Here is a 15835-nt window from a genome sequence, read left to right as displayed (position 1 = left end):
AAATTCTTTCCATATCTTCTCAAATCTTCTTCAAAATTTTCGAAATCTCTCCCCCCTCCCTTATAAATATACGTTCGGCCATCCCCCTTTCCCCACCATTTGAATTCGCTCTCCTCCTCTCTCTCCTCTTTCTTTTCTTTTGCTTGAGGACAAGCAACCCTCTAAGTTTGGTGTGTTTTTCCATGATCACTAAGCTAAGGCTCATCAAGATCATGGCTCCCAAAGGAAAACAAACCAATTCTAGAAGCAAGAAAGAGAATGCTCCAAACGATCTTTGGAGTCAAGAGAGGTTCTTAACCAAAGAACATGCAGACCATTACCACAAAATAATGGGTCTAAGGTCAGTGATCCCGGAAGTTAAATTTGATCTGGAAGAAGATGAATATCCGGAGATCCAAGAGCAAATTCGAAATAGAGGATGGGAAGTTCTAACCAACCCTGAGACAAAGGTTGGAAGAAACATGGTTCAGGAATTCTACTCAAATCTGTGGCTGACAGATAAGTAGAGAATGACTGGAACTGCTTTTCATACCTACAGAACCATGGTTAGAGGGAAAATTATTTACTTCCATCTGGACAAAATAAGAGAGGTCTTCAAATTGCCTCAACTGCAAGATGATTATGAATCCTTTAATAGGAGAATGGTGAGAGCAGATAAGGGGTTGGATCAAGTTCTAGAGGACATATGCCTCCCTGGAACTAAGTGGACAACCAATTCAAAAGGTGTCCCAAACCAACTCAAGAGGGGAGATCTCAAACCAATTGCAAGAGGTTGGCTAGACTTTATTGGGTGTTCTATATTCCCACTAGCAACCGTTCTGAGGTCACTATCAAGAGAGTAGTGATGATTCATTGTATTATGCTGGGAAAAGAAGTGGAGGTTCATCATCTGATTGCTTGTGAGATTTACACAATTGCAAACAAGAATTCCACTGAAGCCAAACTGGCTTACCCAAGCTTAATCTCTTTGCTATGTAAAGATGCTGGGGTGAGGAGGGGAGTAGATGAATTCATCCCAATTGAACATCCAATCACCAAGAAGTCAATGGAAGGATAAATGCATGATAATTCTATCAAAAGGAGGGCACAGGAGTTCCTCCCTGAACTCCCTGAAATTGACTACTAGACCCGCCTAGAAGCATCTGTTGCCAAGCTGTAAGAAGCTATGGAACAAATTAAGGAAGAACAGCAGAATCAAAACTGCATGCTCTGCAAATTGTTGAAGGAACAAGAGAAGTAGGGGCGTGAGCTACAGGAGCTGAAGAGCCAGAAACTCTCCCTTGAAGGGTCAAATACCCCACAAGTTCAGTTAGCATCCACTTCTCAAGATCAAGGTTATTGAGTCCTAACTCTGTGATAACCTCTATCATTAGGAGTCTATTTTAGAGTCATTTAAATTTTTGTTTTCTATTACTATTAGTCTTATCTTATGTTTATCTTTGAGTCTTGTTCATAATTCATGATTAATAAAATTTAATGTCTATGCCTTAAAGCTATGAATGTCCTATGAATCCATCACCTCTCTTAAATGAAAAATGCTTTAATCACAAAAGAACAAGAAGTGCAGAATTTCGAATTCATCTCTGAAACTAGTTGAATTAGCTTGATGTGGTGACAATACTTTTTGTTTTCTGAATGAATGCTTGAACAGTACATATGTCTTTTGAATTTGTTGATTAAAGAATGTTAAACTTTTTGGCTCTTGAAAGAATGATGGAAAAGGAGAAATGTTATTGATGATCTGAAAAATCATCAAATTGATTCTTGAAGCAAGAAAAACGCAGTGAATTCAAAAAAAAACGAAAAAGAAAAAAGAGAGAGAGATAAAAAGTGATCCAAGGCAAAAAGAGTGTGCTTAAGAACCATGGACACCTCTAATTGGGGACTCTAGCAAAGCTGAGTCAGAATCTAAAAAGTTTTACCCAGTTATGTGTCTGTGGCATGTATGTATCCAGTGGTAATACTGGAAGACAGAGTGCTTTGGGCCACAGCCAAGACTCATAAAGTAGCTATGTTCAAGAATCATCACACTAAACTAGGAGAATCAATAACACTATCTGAATTATGAGTTCCTATAGATGCCAATCATTCTAATCTTCAAAGGATAAAGTGAGATGCCAAAACTGTTCAGAAGCAAAAAGCTACTAGTCCTGCTCATCTAATTGGAGCTAAGTTTCATTGATATTTTGGAGTCTATAGTATATTCTCTTCTTTTTATCCTATTTGATTTTCAGTTGCTTGGGGACAAGCAACAATTTAAGTTTGGTGTTGTGATGAGCGGATAATTTATACGCTTTTTGGCACTGTTTTAAGTATGTTTTTAGTACATTTTAGTTAGTTTTTAATATGTTTTTATTAGTTTTTATTTAAAATTCACCTTTCTGGGCTTTACTATGAGTTTGTGTGTTTTTCTGTGATTTCAGGTAATTTCTGGCTGAAATTCAGGGACCTGAGCAAAAATATGATTCAGAGGCTGAAAAAGGACTGCAGATGCTGTTGGATTCTGACCTTCCTGCACTCGAAGTGGATTTTCTGGAGCTACAGAAGCCCAATTAGCGCGCTCTCAATTGCATTGGAAAGTATACATCCTGGGCTTTCCATCAATGGATAATAGTCTATACTTTGCTCGAGATTTGATGGCCCAAACCGGCGTTGCAAATCAGCTTCAGAATTCCCGGCGTTTAACGCCAGAACTGGCACAAAAATTGGAGTTAAACGCCCAAACTAGCACAAAAGCTGGAGTTTAACTCCAGAAAAAGTCTCTACACATGAAAGCTTCAATGCTCAGTCCAAGCACACACCAAGTGGACCCCGGAAGTGGATTTTTACGTCATTTACTCACTTCTGTATACCCTAGATTACTAGTTCACTATTAATAGGACCTTTTGACATTGTATCTTTACCTCATGACACATTACACGTTTCTTATTGTATCTTCTACAGCATGAGTTTCTAAACCCCATGGTTGGGGATGAGGAGCTCTGCTGTGTCTTGATGGATTAATGCAATTACTACTGTTTTTCATTCAATCATGCTTGATTCTATTCTAAGATATCACTTGTTCTTCAACTTGATGAATGTGATGATCCGTGACACTCATCATCATTCTCACCCATGAATGTGTGCCTGACAACCACCTCCGTTCTACTTTAGATTGAGTGAATATCTCTTGGATTCCTTAATCAGAATCTTCATGGTATAAGCTAGAATTGATGGCGGCATTCAAGAGAATCCGAAAGGTCTAAACCTTGTCTGTGGTATTCTGAGTAGGATTCAAGGATTAAATGACTGTGACGAGCTTCAAACTCCTGAAGGCTAGGCGTTAGTGACAGACACAAAAGAATCACTGGATTCTATTCCAACCTGATTGAGAACCGACAGATGATTAGCCGTGCTCTGACAGAGCGCGTTGAACATTTTCACTGAGAGGATGGGATGTAGCCATTGACAACAGTGAAACCCTACATACAGCTTGCCATGGAAGGAGCCTTGCGTGCATGAAGAAGAAGACAATAGGAAAGCAGAGATTCAGAAGATAGAGCATCTCCAAAACCTCAACCTGTTCAACTCATTCTCTCTCCCTCTATCTCCTCTGTTCTCTTTTTCTTCCCCTTCTTTCCTTTTTCTTTTGCTCGAGGACGAGCAAACCTTTTAAATTTGGTGTGGTAAAAGCTTTGCTTTTTGTTTTTCCATAACCATTTATGGCACCTAAGGCCAGAGAAACCTCTAGAAAGAGGAAAGGGAAGGTAATTGCTTCCACCTCCGAGTCATAGGAGATAGAAAGATTCATCTCAGAGGTCCATCAAGACCACTTCTATGAAGTTGTGGCCAAGAAAAAGGTGATCCCTATGCAATTTAGCTGGAATTGTCACAGAGGAAGACATCCTCATTGAAGAGGACAAGCCCATCACTAAGAAAAGGATGGAGCAAACAAGAGAGTCCACTCATGGACCTCAACAAGAGCATGAGGAATTCCCTCATCAAGAAATCCCTTAGATGCCTCAAGGGATACATTTTCCTCCACACAACTATTGGGAGCAACTAAGGTGGACCCATTCCTTAATCTTCTTGTCTATTTATTTTTCTGTTTTCAGTTTTTGAGCTTCATGTTTGGCTATGTTTTGTGTCTTTATTACGTGATCCTTAGTGTCTAGTGTCTATGTGTTAAAGCTATGAATAATTCCATGAATCCTTCACCTCTCTTAAATGAAAAATGTGCTTTACTACAAAAGAACAAGAAGTACTTGGATTTCAAATTTTATCTTGAAATTAGTTTAATTATTTTGATATGGTGGCAATACTTTTTGTTTTCTAAATGAATGCTTGAACAGTGCATATTTTTTATAGTGAAGTTTATGAATGTTAAAATTATTGGCTCTTGAAAGAAAGATGAACAAAGAGAAATGTTATTGATAATCTAAAAAATCATGAAATTGATTCTTGAAGCAAGAAAAAGCAGTGAAAAAGAAAAGTGGCAAAAAAAGAGAAAGAAAAAGAAAAAGCAAGCAGAAAAAGCCAATAGCCCTTTAAAACAAAAGGCAAGGGTAAAAAGGATCCAAGGCTTTGAGCATTAATGGATAAGAGGGCCCAAGGAAATAAAATCCAGGCCTAAGCGGCTAAATCAAGCTGTCCCTAACCATGTGCTTATGTCATGAAGGTACAAGTGAAAAGTTTGAGACTGAGTGGTTAAAGTTGTGATCCAAAGCAAAAGAGTGTGCTTAAGAACTCTGGACACCTCTAATTGGGAACTTTAGCAAAGCTGAGTCACAATCTGAAAAGGTGCACCCAGTTATGTGTCTGTGGCATTTATGTATCTAGTGGTAATACTGGAAAACAAAGTGCTTAGGGCCACGGCCAAGACTCATAAAGTAGCTGTGTTCAAGAATCAACATACTAAACTAGGAGAATCAATAACACTATCTAAAATTCTGAGTTCCTATAGATGCCAATCATTATGAATTTTAAAGGATAAAGTGAGATGCCAAAATAGTTCAGAAGCAAAAAGCTACAAGCCCCGCTCATCTAATTAGAACTATGTTTCATTGATACTGTGGGATTCATTGTATATTCTCTTCTTTTTATCCTATTCTGTTTTCAGTTGCTTGGGGACAAGCAATAATTTAAGTTTGGTGTTGTGATGAGCGGATAATTTATACGCTTTTTAGCATTATTTTTATAGAGTTTTTAGTATGATTTAGTAAGTTTTTAGTATATTGTTATTAATTTTTAAGCAAAATTCACATTTCTGGACTTTACTATGAATTTGTGTATTTTTCTGTGATTTCAGGTATTTTCTGGCTGAAATTGAAGGACCTGAGCAAAAATCTGATTCAGAGGCTGACAAAGGACTGCAGATGCTGTTGGATTCTGACCTCCCTGCACTCGAAATGAAATTTTTGGAGCTACAGAAGTCCAAATGGCACACTCTCAACTGCATTGGAAAGTAGACATCCAGGGCTTTCCAGGAATATATAATAGTTCATACTTTTCCCGAGTTTAGACGATGAAAACTGGCGTTTAACGCCAGCTTTCTGCCCTATTCTGGTGTTAAACGCTAGAAACAAGTTGCAAAGCAGAGTTAAACACCAGAAACAAATTACAAACTGGAGTTTAATTCCAAGGAAGACCTCTACATGTGAAAGCTTTAATGCTCAGCCCAGGCACACACCAAGTGGGCCTGGAAGTGGATTTCTGCATCATTTACTTGTTTCTGTAACACTAGTAACTAGTTTAGTATAAATAGAACTTTTTACTATTGTATTAGACATCTTGGTATCTATATTTTATAAGATTATGCGATCTTAGACATTGAGGGCTGGCCTCACGGCCATGCCTAGACCTTGTTCTTATGAATTTTCATCAGTGGAGTTTCTACACACCATAGATTAAGGTGTGGAGCTCTGCTGTTCCTCGAGTATTAATGCAAAGTACTAATGTTCTTCTATTCAATTCATGCCTATTCTTATTCTAAGATATTCATTCGCACTTCAACCTTATGAACATGATAATCTGTGACACTCATCACCATTCTCACTTATGAATGCGTGCTTGACAAACAGTTCTGTTCTACCTGCGAAAGCTAGAGTGTGTATCTCCTGAATTCCTGGTCCACGATGCATGGTTGCCTCTCCGGACAACAGAGCCTTCCATTCCGTGAGATCAGAGTCTTCGTGGTATAAGCTAGAATCAATTGGCAGCATTCTTGAGATCCAGAAAGTCTAAACCTTGTCTATGGTATTCCGAGTAGGATCTGGGATGGGATGACTGTGATGAGCTTCAAACTCGTGACTGTAGGGCGTAGTGACAGACGCAAAAGGATAGTAAATCCTATTCCTACACGATCGAGAACCAACAGCTGATTAGCCATGCGGGAAACTGTAGAGGACCCTTTTCACTGAGAGGATGGGAAGTAGCCATTGACAACGGTGACGCCCTACATACAGCTTGCCATAGAAAGGAGTATGAAGAATTGGATGAAGGTAGTAGGAAAGCAGATATTCAAAAGGAATGAGGCATCTCCATACACTTATTTGAAATTCCCACCAATGAATTACATAAGTATCTCTATCTTTATTTTATGTTTTATTTATCTTTTAATTATTAAAACTCCATAACCATTTGAATCCGCCTGACTGAGATTTACAAGGTGACCATAGCTTGCTTCACGCCGAGAATCTCCGTGGGATTGACCCTTACTCAGGTAAGGTTTATTACTTGGACGACTCAGTGCACTTGCTGGTTAGTTGTGCAAAGTTGTGAAAAAAGAGTGATATTACAATTGTGCGTACCAAGTTGTTGGTGCCATTGAGATCACAATTTTGTGCACCACACAGCCTGTGTGCATGAACCCCTGCCATTTTTCACCCTTGTGCGTGCGCACCCTCTTGTTTGTACGCACACGTCTTGATCACCTCTCTGTCCAGAGCGTTCGCACGCCCTGTGCGAACACACACCTCCCCTGTTCCACCTTGTGTGCGTGCGCACATATACTTGTGCATATGCACAAGTGTTGTTTAGGCAAAATTTTTATTGCACTTTTCTTTGAGCCCTAACATACTTCCTCCCCCTTTCACCCCTCTCATATCTAGCTTTTTCCTTGTTTTTCCTAATTATTCTACTTAGTTTTCATTGCGTTTCATTTTCATTTTAGTAATTATATTAGTTTTGGTTGAGTTGTTTGTTAATTAAATAAGTTGCAAGTGTTTGTTTGATATTGGTTGGGTTGCTTCTTACTTGAATTGCACCAATGCGCTTATACTTTGCCTTGACTTATCAGTACCTAGTGGGTTTGAATACTCATGTTTTGATTGTACCACCAGGACAAATTATGTAACTGCATTGAATTAAGTGATTTGAGTTGAAATTACTTGTTCATCATGATTTTCACATTAAATTCATCACAGAACCGCTACTTGTTCCTTGTTAATGCTTTGCATTTGTTTGAGTGACTCAACTTGATTCTTATCAAGCTTGTCATTTTTTTTGTAACAAGTATCTTACCATGGGACTTTTTCTTTATATTACATGATGAATAAGGAGTTTCCATTCATTATTGGATTGGTTATTGGTTATTGTGATTTTATATCAATTTGCGCTTTCACTTGTGCAATTTCAATATCCAATACCTTATATACTCAATTCACTTTTGTGGTTACCTAAGGTTGCTTGTGCCATAAGTTTTAATTATTCTTTAATTGCAACCTAGTCTATTTAATTGAGGAACACATGCTATTACTTTTTGATTGTGTAGATGCCATTTTAACCGGCCGTTGTGTGTATTCTAACCACGCGCATAATTGGAATACACACATGGCTCATTTTCATCAAACCACACCACTAAGCAAACTTCCTCAATTAGACGCTTATTTACTTCTTACTTTACCTTTTTGAGCTACTTGCCCTATGATTCTTAATTATAATTTATTCATTCTTTTTTAGGATGAGATATAGAGGCAAGAAACTGGTAGAAGAGGAGGACATCGAGGATGGAAATGCCAAGAATACATTGGACTTGGACATTTCCATGCAACCAGAGCCCCAGTGCCCACTAGCTGAAGGTGGAGCCTCACATCTCTTCACCCCCAGATTGAGTGAATGCATGGAGGACCGTGCAACATTTAAGTGTGGGGGAGGATCTGCAATTTTCGGGACGTAAATTTCTCTTTCCGAATACTTTGCACTATTTTCTAGTTTTTAGTAGTTATGTTTTTTTGAGTATGTGTTTAGTACTTCTTTTCATTGTATTTTTTTGTCTTAGTCTGCTTATATATATATCTTAGTTTTCTTATAGTTTTACTTGCATGATGCATGATAGAGTGAATAAGTTTGGTAAAACAACAAGAAATTTTCATGAAATCTTTCTTAGGGTATTGATACATAAAATTTTTTTTATATGATATGTAGAAGAGATGAAGTTCAATTTCTAATATAAAGACCACACAACCCTCAAGACCTCAATTCAAAGTGGCTACATCTCACATACCAACCAAGAATGTATTGATCAAGAAGATTACGAGAGAAGAGCCTCAAACTGAATTTTATCATCCCTTTCTCAAGGCTCACATGTAATTCAAGTAGATCCAATCCCCCTCTCGGTAGTAAGAACATGCAGACCATTACCAAAAAATAATGGGTCTGAAATCAGTGATCCCGGAAGTTAAATTTGATCTGAAAGAAGACGAATATCCAGAGATACAGGACCTGAAGTGCCAGAAGTTGTCTCTTGAAGAACCAGATACCCCACAGGTTGAAGGAGCACCCATCATCTCCCAAACTAAAGGTTGTTGAGTCCTAATCATAACCTTAAATCTGTGATAACTTTTATTTTTAGGAACCTATCTGATTATTAGTAATTGGGATCTTTATTTTTATCTCCAAATAATTTATAATCTATTTCTCTCATCATCACTAAACATGAATAAAATAACGGATTTTTTAGAATAAAGGAAGTAATTTTTAATATTTCGAGTTCTTAATAATGGATTTTTTGTTTTCTAAATGAATGCTTGAACAGTGCATATTTTTTATAATGAAGTTTATGAATGTTAAAATTGTTGGATCTTGAAAGAATGATGAAAAAGGATAAATGTTATTGATAATCTAAAAAAATTATGAAATTGATTTTTGAAGCAAGAAAAAGCAGTGAAAAACAAAGCTTGTGAGAAAAAAATGTGCGGAAAAAAAGAGAAAAAAACAAAAGAAAAAGAAAAAGCAAGCAGAAAAAGCCAATAGCCCCTTAAACCAAAAGGCAAGGGTAAAAAGGATCCAAGGCTTTGAGCATCAATGGAAAGGAGGGCCTAAAGGAATAAAATCCTAGCCTAAGCGGCTAAATCAAGCTGTCCTTAACCATGTGTTTGTGTCATGAAGGTCCAAGTGAAGAGCTTGGGACTGAGTGGTTAAAGTCGTGATCCAAAGCAAAAGAGTGTGCCTAAGAACTCTAGACACCTCTAACCGGGGACTTTATCAAAGCTGAGTCACAATCTGAAAAGGTTCACCCAGTTATGTGTCTGTGGCATTTATGTATCTGGTGGTAATACTGGAAAACAAAATGCTTAGGGTTACAGCCAAGACTCATAAGTAACTGTGTTCAAGAATCAACATACTGAAATAAGAGAACCAATAACATTATCTGAATTCTGAGTTCCTATGGATGCCAATCATTCTGAATTTAAAAGGATAAAGTGAGATGCCAAAAATGTTCGGAAGCAAAAAGCTACTAGTCCCGCTCATCTAATTAGAATCTGAGCTTCACTTAAAATTCTGAGATATTATTGCTTCTTGATTTCTTTTTATCCTATTTTATTTATCTAGTAGCTTGGGGACAAGGAATAGTTTAAGTTTGGTGTTGTGATGAGCGGATATTTTATACGCTTTTTGGGGGTAACTTCATGTCGTTTTTAGTATGTTTTAGTTAGTTTTTAGTATATTTTTATTTTTTTTAGGCAAAATTCATATTTCTAGACTTTACTATGAGTTTGTGTGTTTTCTGTGATTTCAGGTATTTTCTGGCTGAAACTGAAGGATCTGAGCAAAAATCTGATTCAGGCTGAAAAAAGGACTGCTGATGCTATTGGATTCTGACCTCCTTGCACTCGGAATGGATTTTTTGGAGCTACAGAAGTCCAATTGGCACGCTCTTAATTTGGTTGGAAAGTAGACATCCAGGGCTTTCCATAAATATTTAATAGTCCACACTTTGCTCGAAGATAAACGACGTAAACTGGTGTTTGACGCCAATTCCATGTTCCATCCTAGCGTTAAACGCCAAAAACAGGTTACAACCTAGCGTTTAACTCCAGAAACAGCCTATGCACGTGTAAAGCTCAAAGTTCAGCCCCAGCACACACCAAGTGGGCCCTAGAAATGAATTTCTGCACTATCTATCTTAGTTTACTCATTTTCTGTAAGCCTAGGTTACTAGTTTAGTATAAAAACAACTTTTAGAGGTTTACTGGGTACCTCATGACATTTTAGATCTGAACTTTGTATCTTTGATGGCATGAGTCTCTAAAATCCATTGTTGGGGTGAGGAGCTCTACTGTGTGTCAATGGATTAATGCAATTATTTTTGTTTTCTATTCAAACACGCTTGTTTCTATCTAAGATATTCATTCGCACTTCAATATGATGAATGTAATGATCTGTGACACTCATCACCATTCTCAATCTATGAACGCGTGCCTGACAACCACCTCCGTTCTACCTTAGATTAAATGAGTATCTCTTGGATTCCTTAATCAGAGTCTTTGTGGTATAAGCTAGAATCCATTGGTAGCATTCTTGAGAATCCGAAAAGTCTAAACCTTGTCTGTGGTATTCTGAGTGGGATTTAGGGATTGGATGACTGCGATGAGCTTCAAACTCACAAAGGTTGGGCGTAGTGACAGACGCAAAAGGATCAATGGATCCTATTCCAACATGAGTGAGAACCGACAGATGATTAGCCGTGCGGTGACAGCGCACCTGGACCATTTTCACTGAGAGGACGGATGGTAGCCAATGACAATGGTAATCCACCAACATACAGCTTGCCATAGGAAGAACCTTGCGTGCGTGAAGAAGAAGACAGGGGGAAAGCAGAGATTCAGAAGACAAAGCATCTCCAAAACTCTAACATATTCTCCATTACTGCATAACAAGTATTATTTAATCCATGCTTTTTATTTACTACCAATCAAAACTGAGAATTGTTATTATCCTGACTAAGAGTTACAAGATAACCATAGCTTGCTTCAAGCCAACAATCTCCATGGGATTCGACCCTTACTCACGTAAGGTATTACTTGGACGACCCAGTGCACTTGCTGGTTAGTGGTACGAGTTGTAAAAGGTGTGATTTACAATTTCGTGCACCATGGAACACCAAACTTAGCATTCTTCATTCTCCCCTAATTTGTTTTGGTGTGCAACACCAAACTTAGCTCTATGCAATACAGATAAAGCTACTCAACACTTTTATTGAAATAGTTGGGAAAAGAAAACTACCTCTGGTTGGGTTGCCTCCCAACAAGCGCTCTTTTATTGTCACTAGCTTGACATCTTGTTCTTTGATCATGGAGGCTGAAAGTCATAGTGCCTTAGCTTTTCTCCTCTTACTGTGAACTTTCTTCCGGTCTTCTCTTTGATGATCTCTAGGTGTTCAAGTGAAAGGATCTGGTTCATAGTATAGTACCCAGATAATTGTGGAGACACCTTCATTGGTTGGGTGTTTAACATCACTTTATCCCCTAGTGAGAAGCCTTCTGTAGGGATTTTCTTGTTTCTCCACCCTTTTGGCCTCTTCTTCTTTTCTTTCTCAGAAGATAATTCATGTCTTGGTGATTCTTTATCTGGGAGTTTTGGATCTAGTTCCTCCTTGACTTCCTTGGTCTGTTGCACCATCTCTACTTCTTTCAAGCATGGGTTTAGAAGTCTTAGAGTTAACTCATTGAATACCTCCTTCAAGCTCTGATCTCTGGCCTTATCCTTCATAGAGTCTTCTTTTTAAGTGGGCTCATGCAGGATTTTAAAAACATGGAATGCTAGGTGCTCATCATGCACTCTCAGCAACAATTCCCCTTTTTCAACATCTATCAATGCTCTGCCCGTAGCCAGGAAAGGCCTCCCCAGGATGATGGGAGTGTTAGAGTCCTCCTCCATATCCAGGATGACAAAATCAGCTGGAAGAAGGAATATTCCCACTTTTACCAGCACATTCTCTACAACTCCAAGTGCTTGCTGAATGGACTTGTCAGCCATTTGAAGATGTATTCGTGTAGATTTCAGCTCAAAAATTTGGAGTTTCCTCATTAGAGACAAAGGCATCAATTTTATGCTTGCACCAAGGTCACATAATGACTTCTCAATTGTTACGTTTCCTATGGTGCAAGGTATATAAGAACTCCCAGGATCATCTTTCTTCTCTGGCAACTCTATTTGGAGAATAGCACTACATTCCATTGTCATCTCAACAATTTGTTCTTCTTTCAGGGACTTTTTCTTTGTCAGCACTTCCTTCATAAATTTGGCATACAATGGCATCTGTTCAAGTGCTTCTAAGAAAGGAATATTGATGCTGAGTATCTTGAATATGTCCAGGAATTTTGAGTACTGCTTATCCTCGTTTTCTTTTTTGAATCTCTGAGGGTATGGAAGTTTGGGGACATATTGCCTCACCCTTTCTTTCTTCTCTTGTAGTTGTGGTTCAAGGATGTTCTTGTCCCCCTTTGAGATTTGTGCCTTCTTGGTTGTCTGATCCTCTTCACTTCTCCCCTCTATCTCTTCTTGTGGAACTTCTCTGTTGTGTTTTTCCTGATTGATGGCTTCCTTCTTCAAAGTCTTCTCACTTTCCACTGTGATTGCCTTGCACTCCTCCCACTTTGTAGCTTTTCCTTTGTCCCTTTCAGGGACATTGGAGAAGGTATTTGCTCTATTCTCACCCATTTCTAAAATTTGATTAGCCATTTGCTCCATATGCCTCTCAAGATTTCTGATTGAAGCATCTTGGTTATTGCTTGTTATGGCTTAATCTTTTCTTACTGCTTTTTGATCTTCTCTGGCCATCTTTTGAGTTTTGATGAGTTTCTCCATTAATATTTCTAAGCTAGAGATTCTTTGAGAGTCTGGATTTGGTTGTGGTTGTGTGAGATGAGATGGTTGTTGCTAAAAGTTGTTTGAATTATCTCTGTGGATATTTTGTGGGTAGAATGTGGATCTGGAAAAGTTATTCTGGTGGTTTTGTGAGTTGTTATGGATTGGTGGTATGTGTTTTGTGGGTTTTTGAATTGGTTAGTATTATTGGATGAATGGCTTTGGTTGTTTGTGTTGCTAAGGATGCTATAGTTGAAGTCCCTTTGTCCTTGATTCTGGTGCTCACCCCACCTCAAGTTAGAATGATTCCTCCAGGATGGATTATGTGTATCAACATGGAAGTTGTGTTGAAACTAACTTGAGGTGTTATTCATATGTTGCACCTGCTCAGGGCTTTGTTGCTCATAATTGAGTGTCCCAAAACTTTCTTCAGATTGCTTCAACCCATGTGAGGTTTGAGATTGGCTTTGTGTATTTACTGCAGCAATTTGCAATCCATCAATTTTCTTGGCCATCATTTCCATTTGTTGCTGAAGTTGTTGATGCATCTGTTTGTTTTATGCCAAGGGAGTGTCAACACCTTCAAGCTCCAAGACATCTTTCCTTTGAGCTGATTGGCGTTGCCTTTGATGACCATAGAAGTATTGGTTGTTTGTTACAGTGTCAATGAGATTTTGAGCCTCCTCAGCTATTTTCATGAGTTGTACTGAGCCTCCAGCAGAGTAATCAAGTGCTTCTTGAGCTCTCAGTGTCAATCCTTCATAGAAGTTTTGGAGTCTATCCCATTCACTGAACATTTCAAGTGCACATTTCCTGATTAGAGCTTTGTATATCTCCCAGGCATCATACAATGACTCTCCATCCATCTGAGTGAATGTTTGGACCTCTGTCTTCAGTCTGCTGATCCTTTGGGGTGGGTAGAATTTGGCTAGGAATTTGCTCACTAAGTCTTCCCAATTATTAATGCTTTCTTTGGGAAATGTCTCTAGCCATTGAGAGGCATTATCCTTCAGAGAGAATGGAAACAATAGTAGCTTGTAGATGTCTAGATGCACACCACTTGTTTTGACAGTTTCAAAAATCTTGAGGAAGATAGATAAGTGTTGGTTTGGATCTTCAAGTGGACCTCCTCTATAGGAGCAATTGTTCTACACCAGAGTAATAAGTTGAGGCTTCAACTCAAAGTTATTTGCATGAACGTTAGGAGTGAGTATACTACTCCTGTAGTTTCTTGCATTGGGGATAATGTAAGAGGCCAACACCCTTCTTGCAGGTTGAGCATTGTTGCTCACTCCCTTTTCACACACCTCAGCCTCTATGACTTGCAAAAATCACAAACAAACCAAATGAAACCTGGACATTCTGATGCTAGAATGTGGTTAAAGGGTTAGGTGACACAATGTGTCAAACAGTTAATGTGCTTAGTAAAAAAAATAAAAAGAAAATGCTTAATCTAGACCACCACCTTACTTAATCATTGTCAATCTAGTCAATCCCCGGCAACGGCACCAAAAACTTGATGTGTGGAAAATGATCCAACACAAAACTCACCGGCAAGTGTATCGAGTCGCATCAAGTAGTAAATACTCACATGAGTGAGGTCGATCCCACAGGGATTGAAGGATTGAGCAATTTTAGTTAGGTGGTTGATTTAGTCAAACAAACAAGTGTTGATTTAGTCAAACAAACAAGTGTTGATTTGAGTGAATTGTGATCAAGAGAAGCTAAATATCATAAAAATAAAAGGGAGAAGGGAAATTGACAGAATCTAAAGTGCAAGAAATATAAATTGAGCTGAATCTTAAAGAATAAGTAATGAAAATGACTGAAACTTAGATTGCAAGAAATGTAAATGACTTAAGCTTAAAATGCAAGAAATGTAAATTGCTTGAATAGTAAAGGGATTTTGGGAGCTGGGATGCAAAATTAAACAAGAGACTCAAAGTGCCATCAATCAAAGAAAATAAAATGAAGTAAGTTGCAGTAGATCTCAAATAGAAAAGTAAAATTGCTTGAAGAAGCAATTTAGAAATGAAACTAAGCTTAATTGCAAAATGAAATTGAAGATCTCAGGGGATCAATGAGACTAGAAAACAGGTTTAGATCTCAATTCCTTCCTTGATCCAACAGAGAGCAATTTGCAGAAGAAAAGAAGATGAAAGCAGTAAAGAAAACTCGGATTCAATTATCAATTCACTAATATTATGCAGAAGAAGAACAAAGATGAATTTCAGATCGAGAATTGAAGCAAAATTCCTTCAATATCAATCCAAAATTTAAACATAGAAAGTAAAAGTTGCAGAAGAAAGTAAAATGAAAAATAGAGAGCAAGACTCCGATCCAATCCCAAATACAGAGCTCTCAACGAAACTCAAAATGAAAAATTAGGCTCCAATTTTCTCGAAGCTCCCTACAAATTAAATTAACTCCTATTTATACACTTTCAATTTTTTTGATCTTCAAGCCTTGAATTGGGCTTTTGACCTTGATGGAATTGGGTTGAGGATCGTTCCAATTGGTTGCCCTTTTGTTGAGAAGAGATCTGTGCAATGTTTGAATATTGATGCTTCAAGTTTGAGTCAACATTTGAGGGCCAATGTTGACTCAAATGCCACTTTCGACCAAACCAGCAAAAACTAGAAGATTTTGCTGTCATTGGCGTTTGATTCAACGTTGGAGAGCCAACATTAGTGAATCTGCGTTTACGCATACCGCGCGCTTAAGCACCCATTGTCTTTTTTGTACCCGCGAGTACGCGGCATTGATG

General features: G+C 38.1%; 1 protein-coding gene across 1 annotated transcript; it reads right to left on the bottom strand.

The window, feature by feature from the left end:
• Positions 1-11550: 11550 nt before the first annotated feature.
• On the bottom strand, positions 11551-12921 carry LOC107494940 (uncharacterized). Its single transcript, XM_016115986.1, has 2 exons — positions 12187-12921; positions 11551-11652 (listed from the first exon to the last, which is right to left on the bottom strand). The coding sequence occupies exons 1-2, from the start codon at positions 12919-12921 to the stop codon at positions 11551-11553; spliced, it is 837 nt and encodes a 278-aa protein (XP_015971472.1).
• Between the last annotated feature and the right edge of the window lie 2914 nt (positions 12922-15835).

Source organism: Arachis duranensis, unplaced genomic scaffold (genome assembly GCF_000817695.3).
Source record: "Arachis duranensis cultivar V14167 unplaced genomic scaffold, aradu.V14167.gnm2.J7QH unplaced_Scaffold_5501, whole genome shotgun sequence".
NCBI lineage: Eukaryota > Viridiplantae > Streptophyta > Magnoliopsida > Fabales > Fabaceae > Arachis > Arachis duranensis.
This window is presented reverse-complemented; position numbering and strand designations above follow the sequence as displayed.

Coding starts and splice junctions, on each gene's coding strand:
- LOC107494940 (XM_016115986.1), bottom strand. CDS start 12,921: ATGGGTGAGAATAGAGCAAATACCTTCTCCAATGTCCCTGAAAGGGAC. Junction 11,653..12,186: donor GAGTTGTAGAGAATGTGCTG/GTAAAAGTGGGA, acceptor ACTATGAACCAG/ATCCTTTCACTTGAACACCT.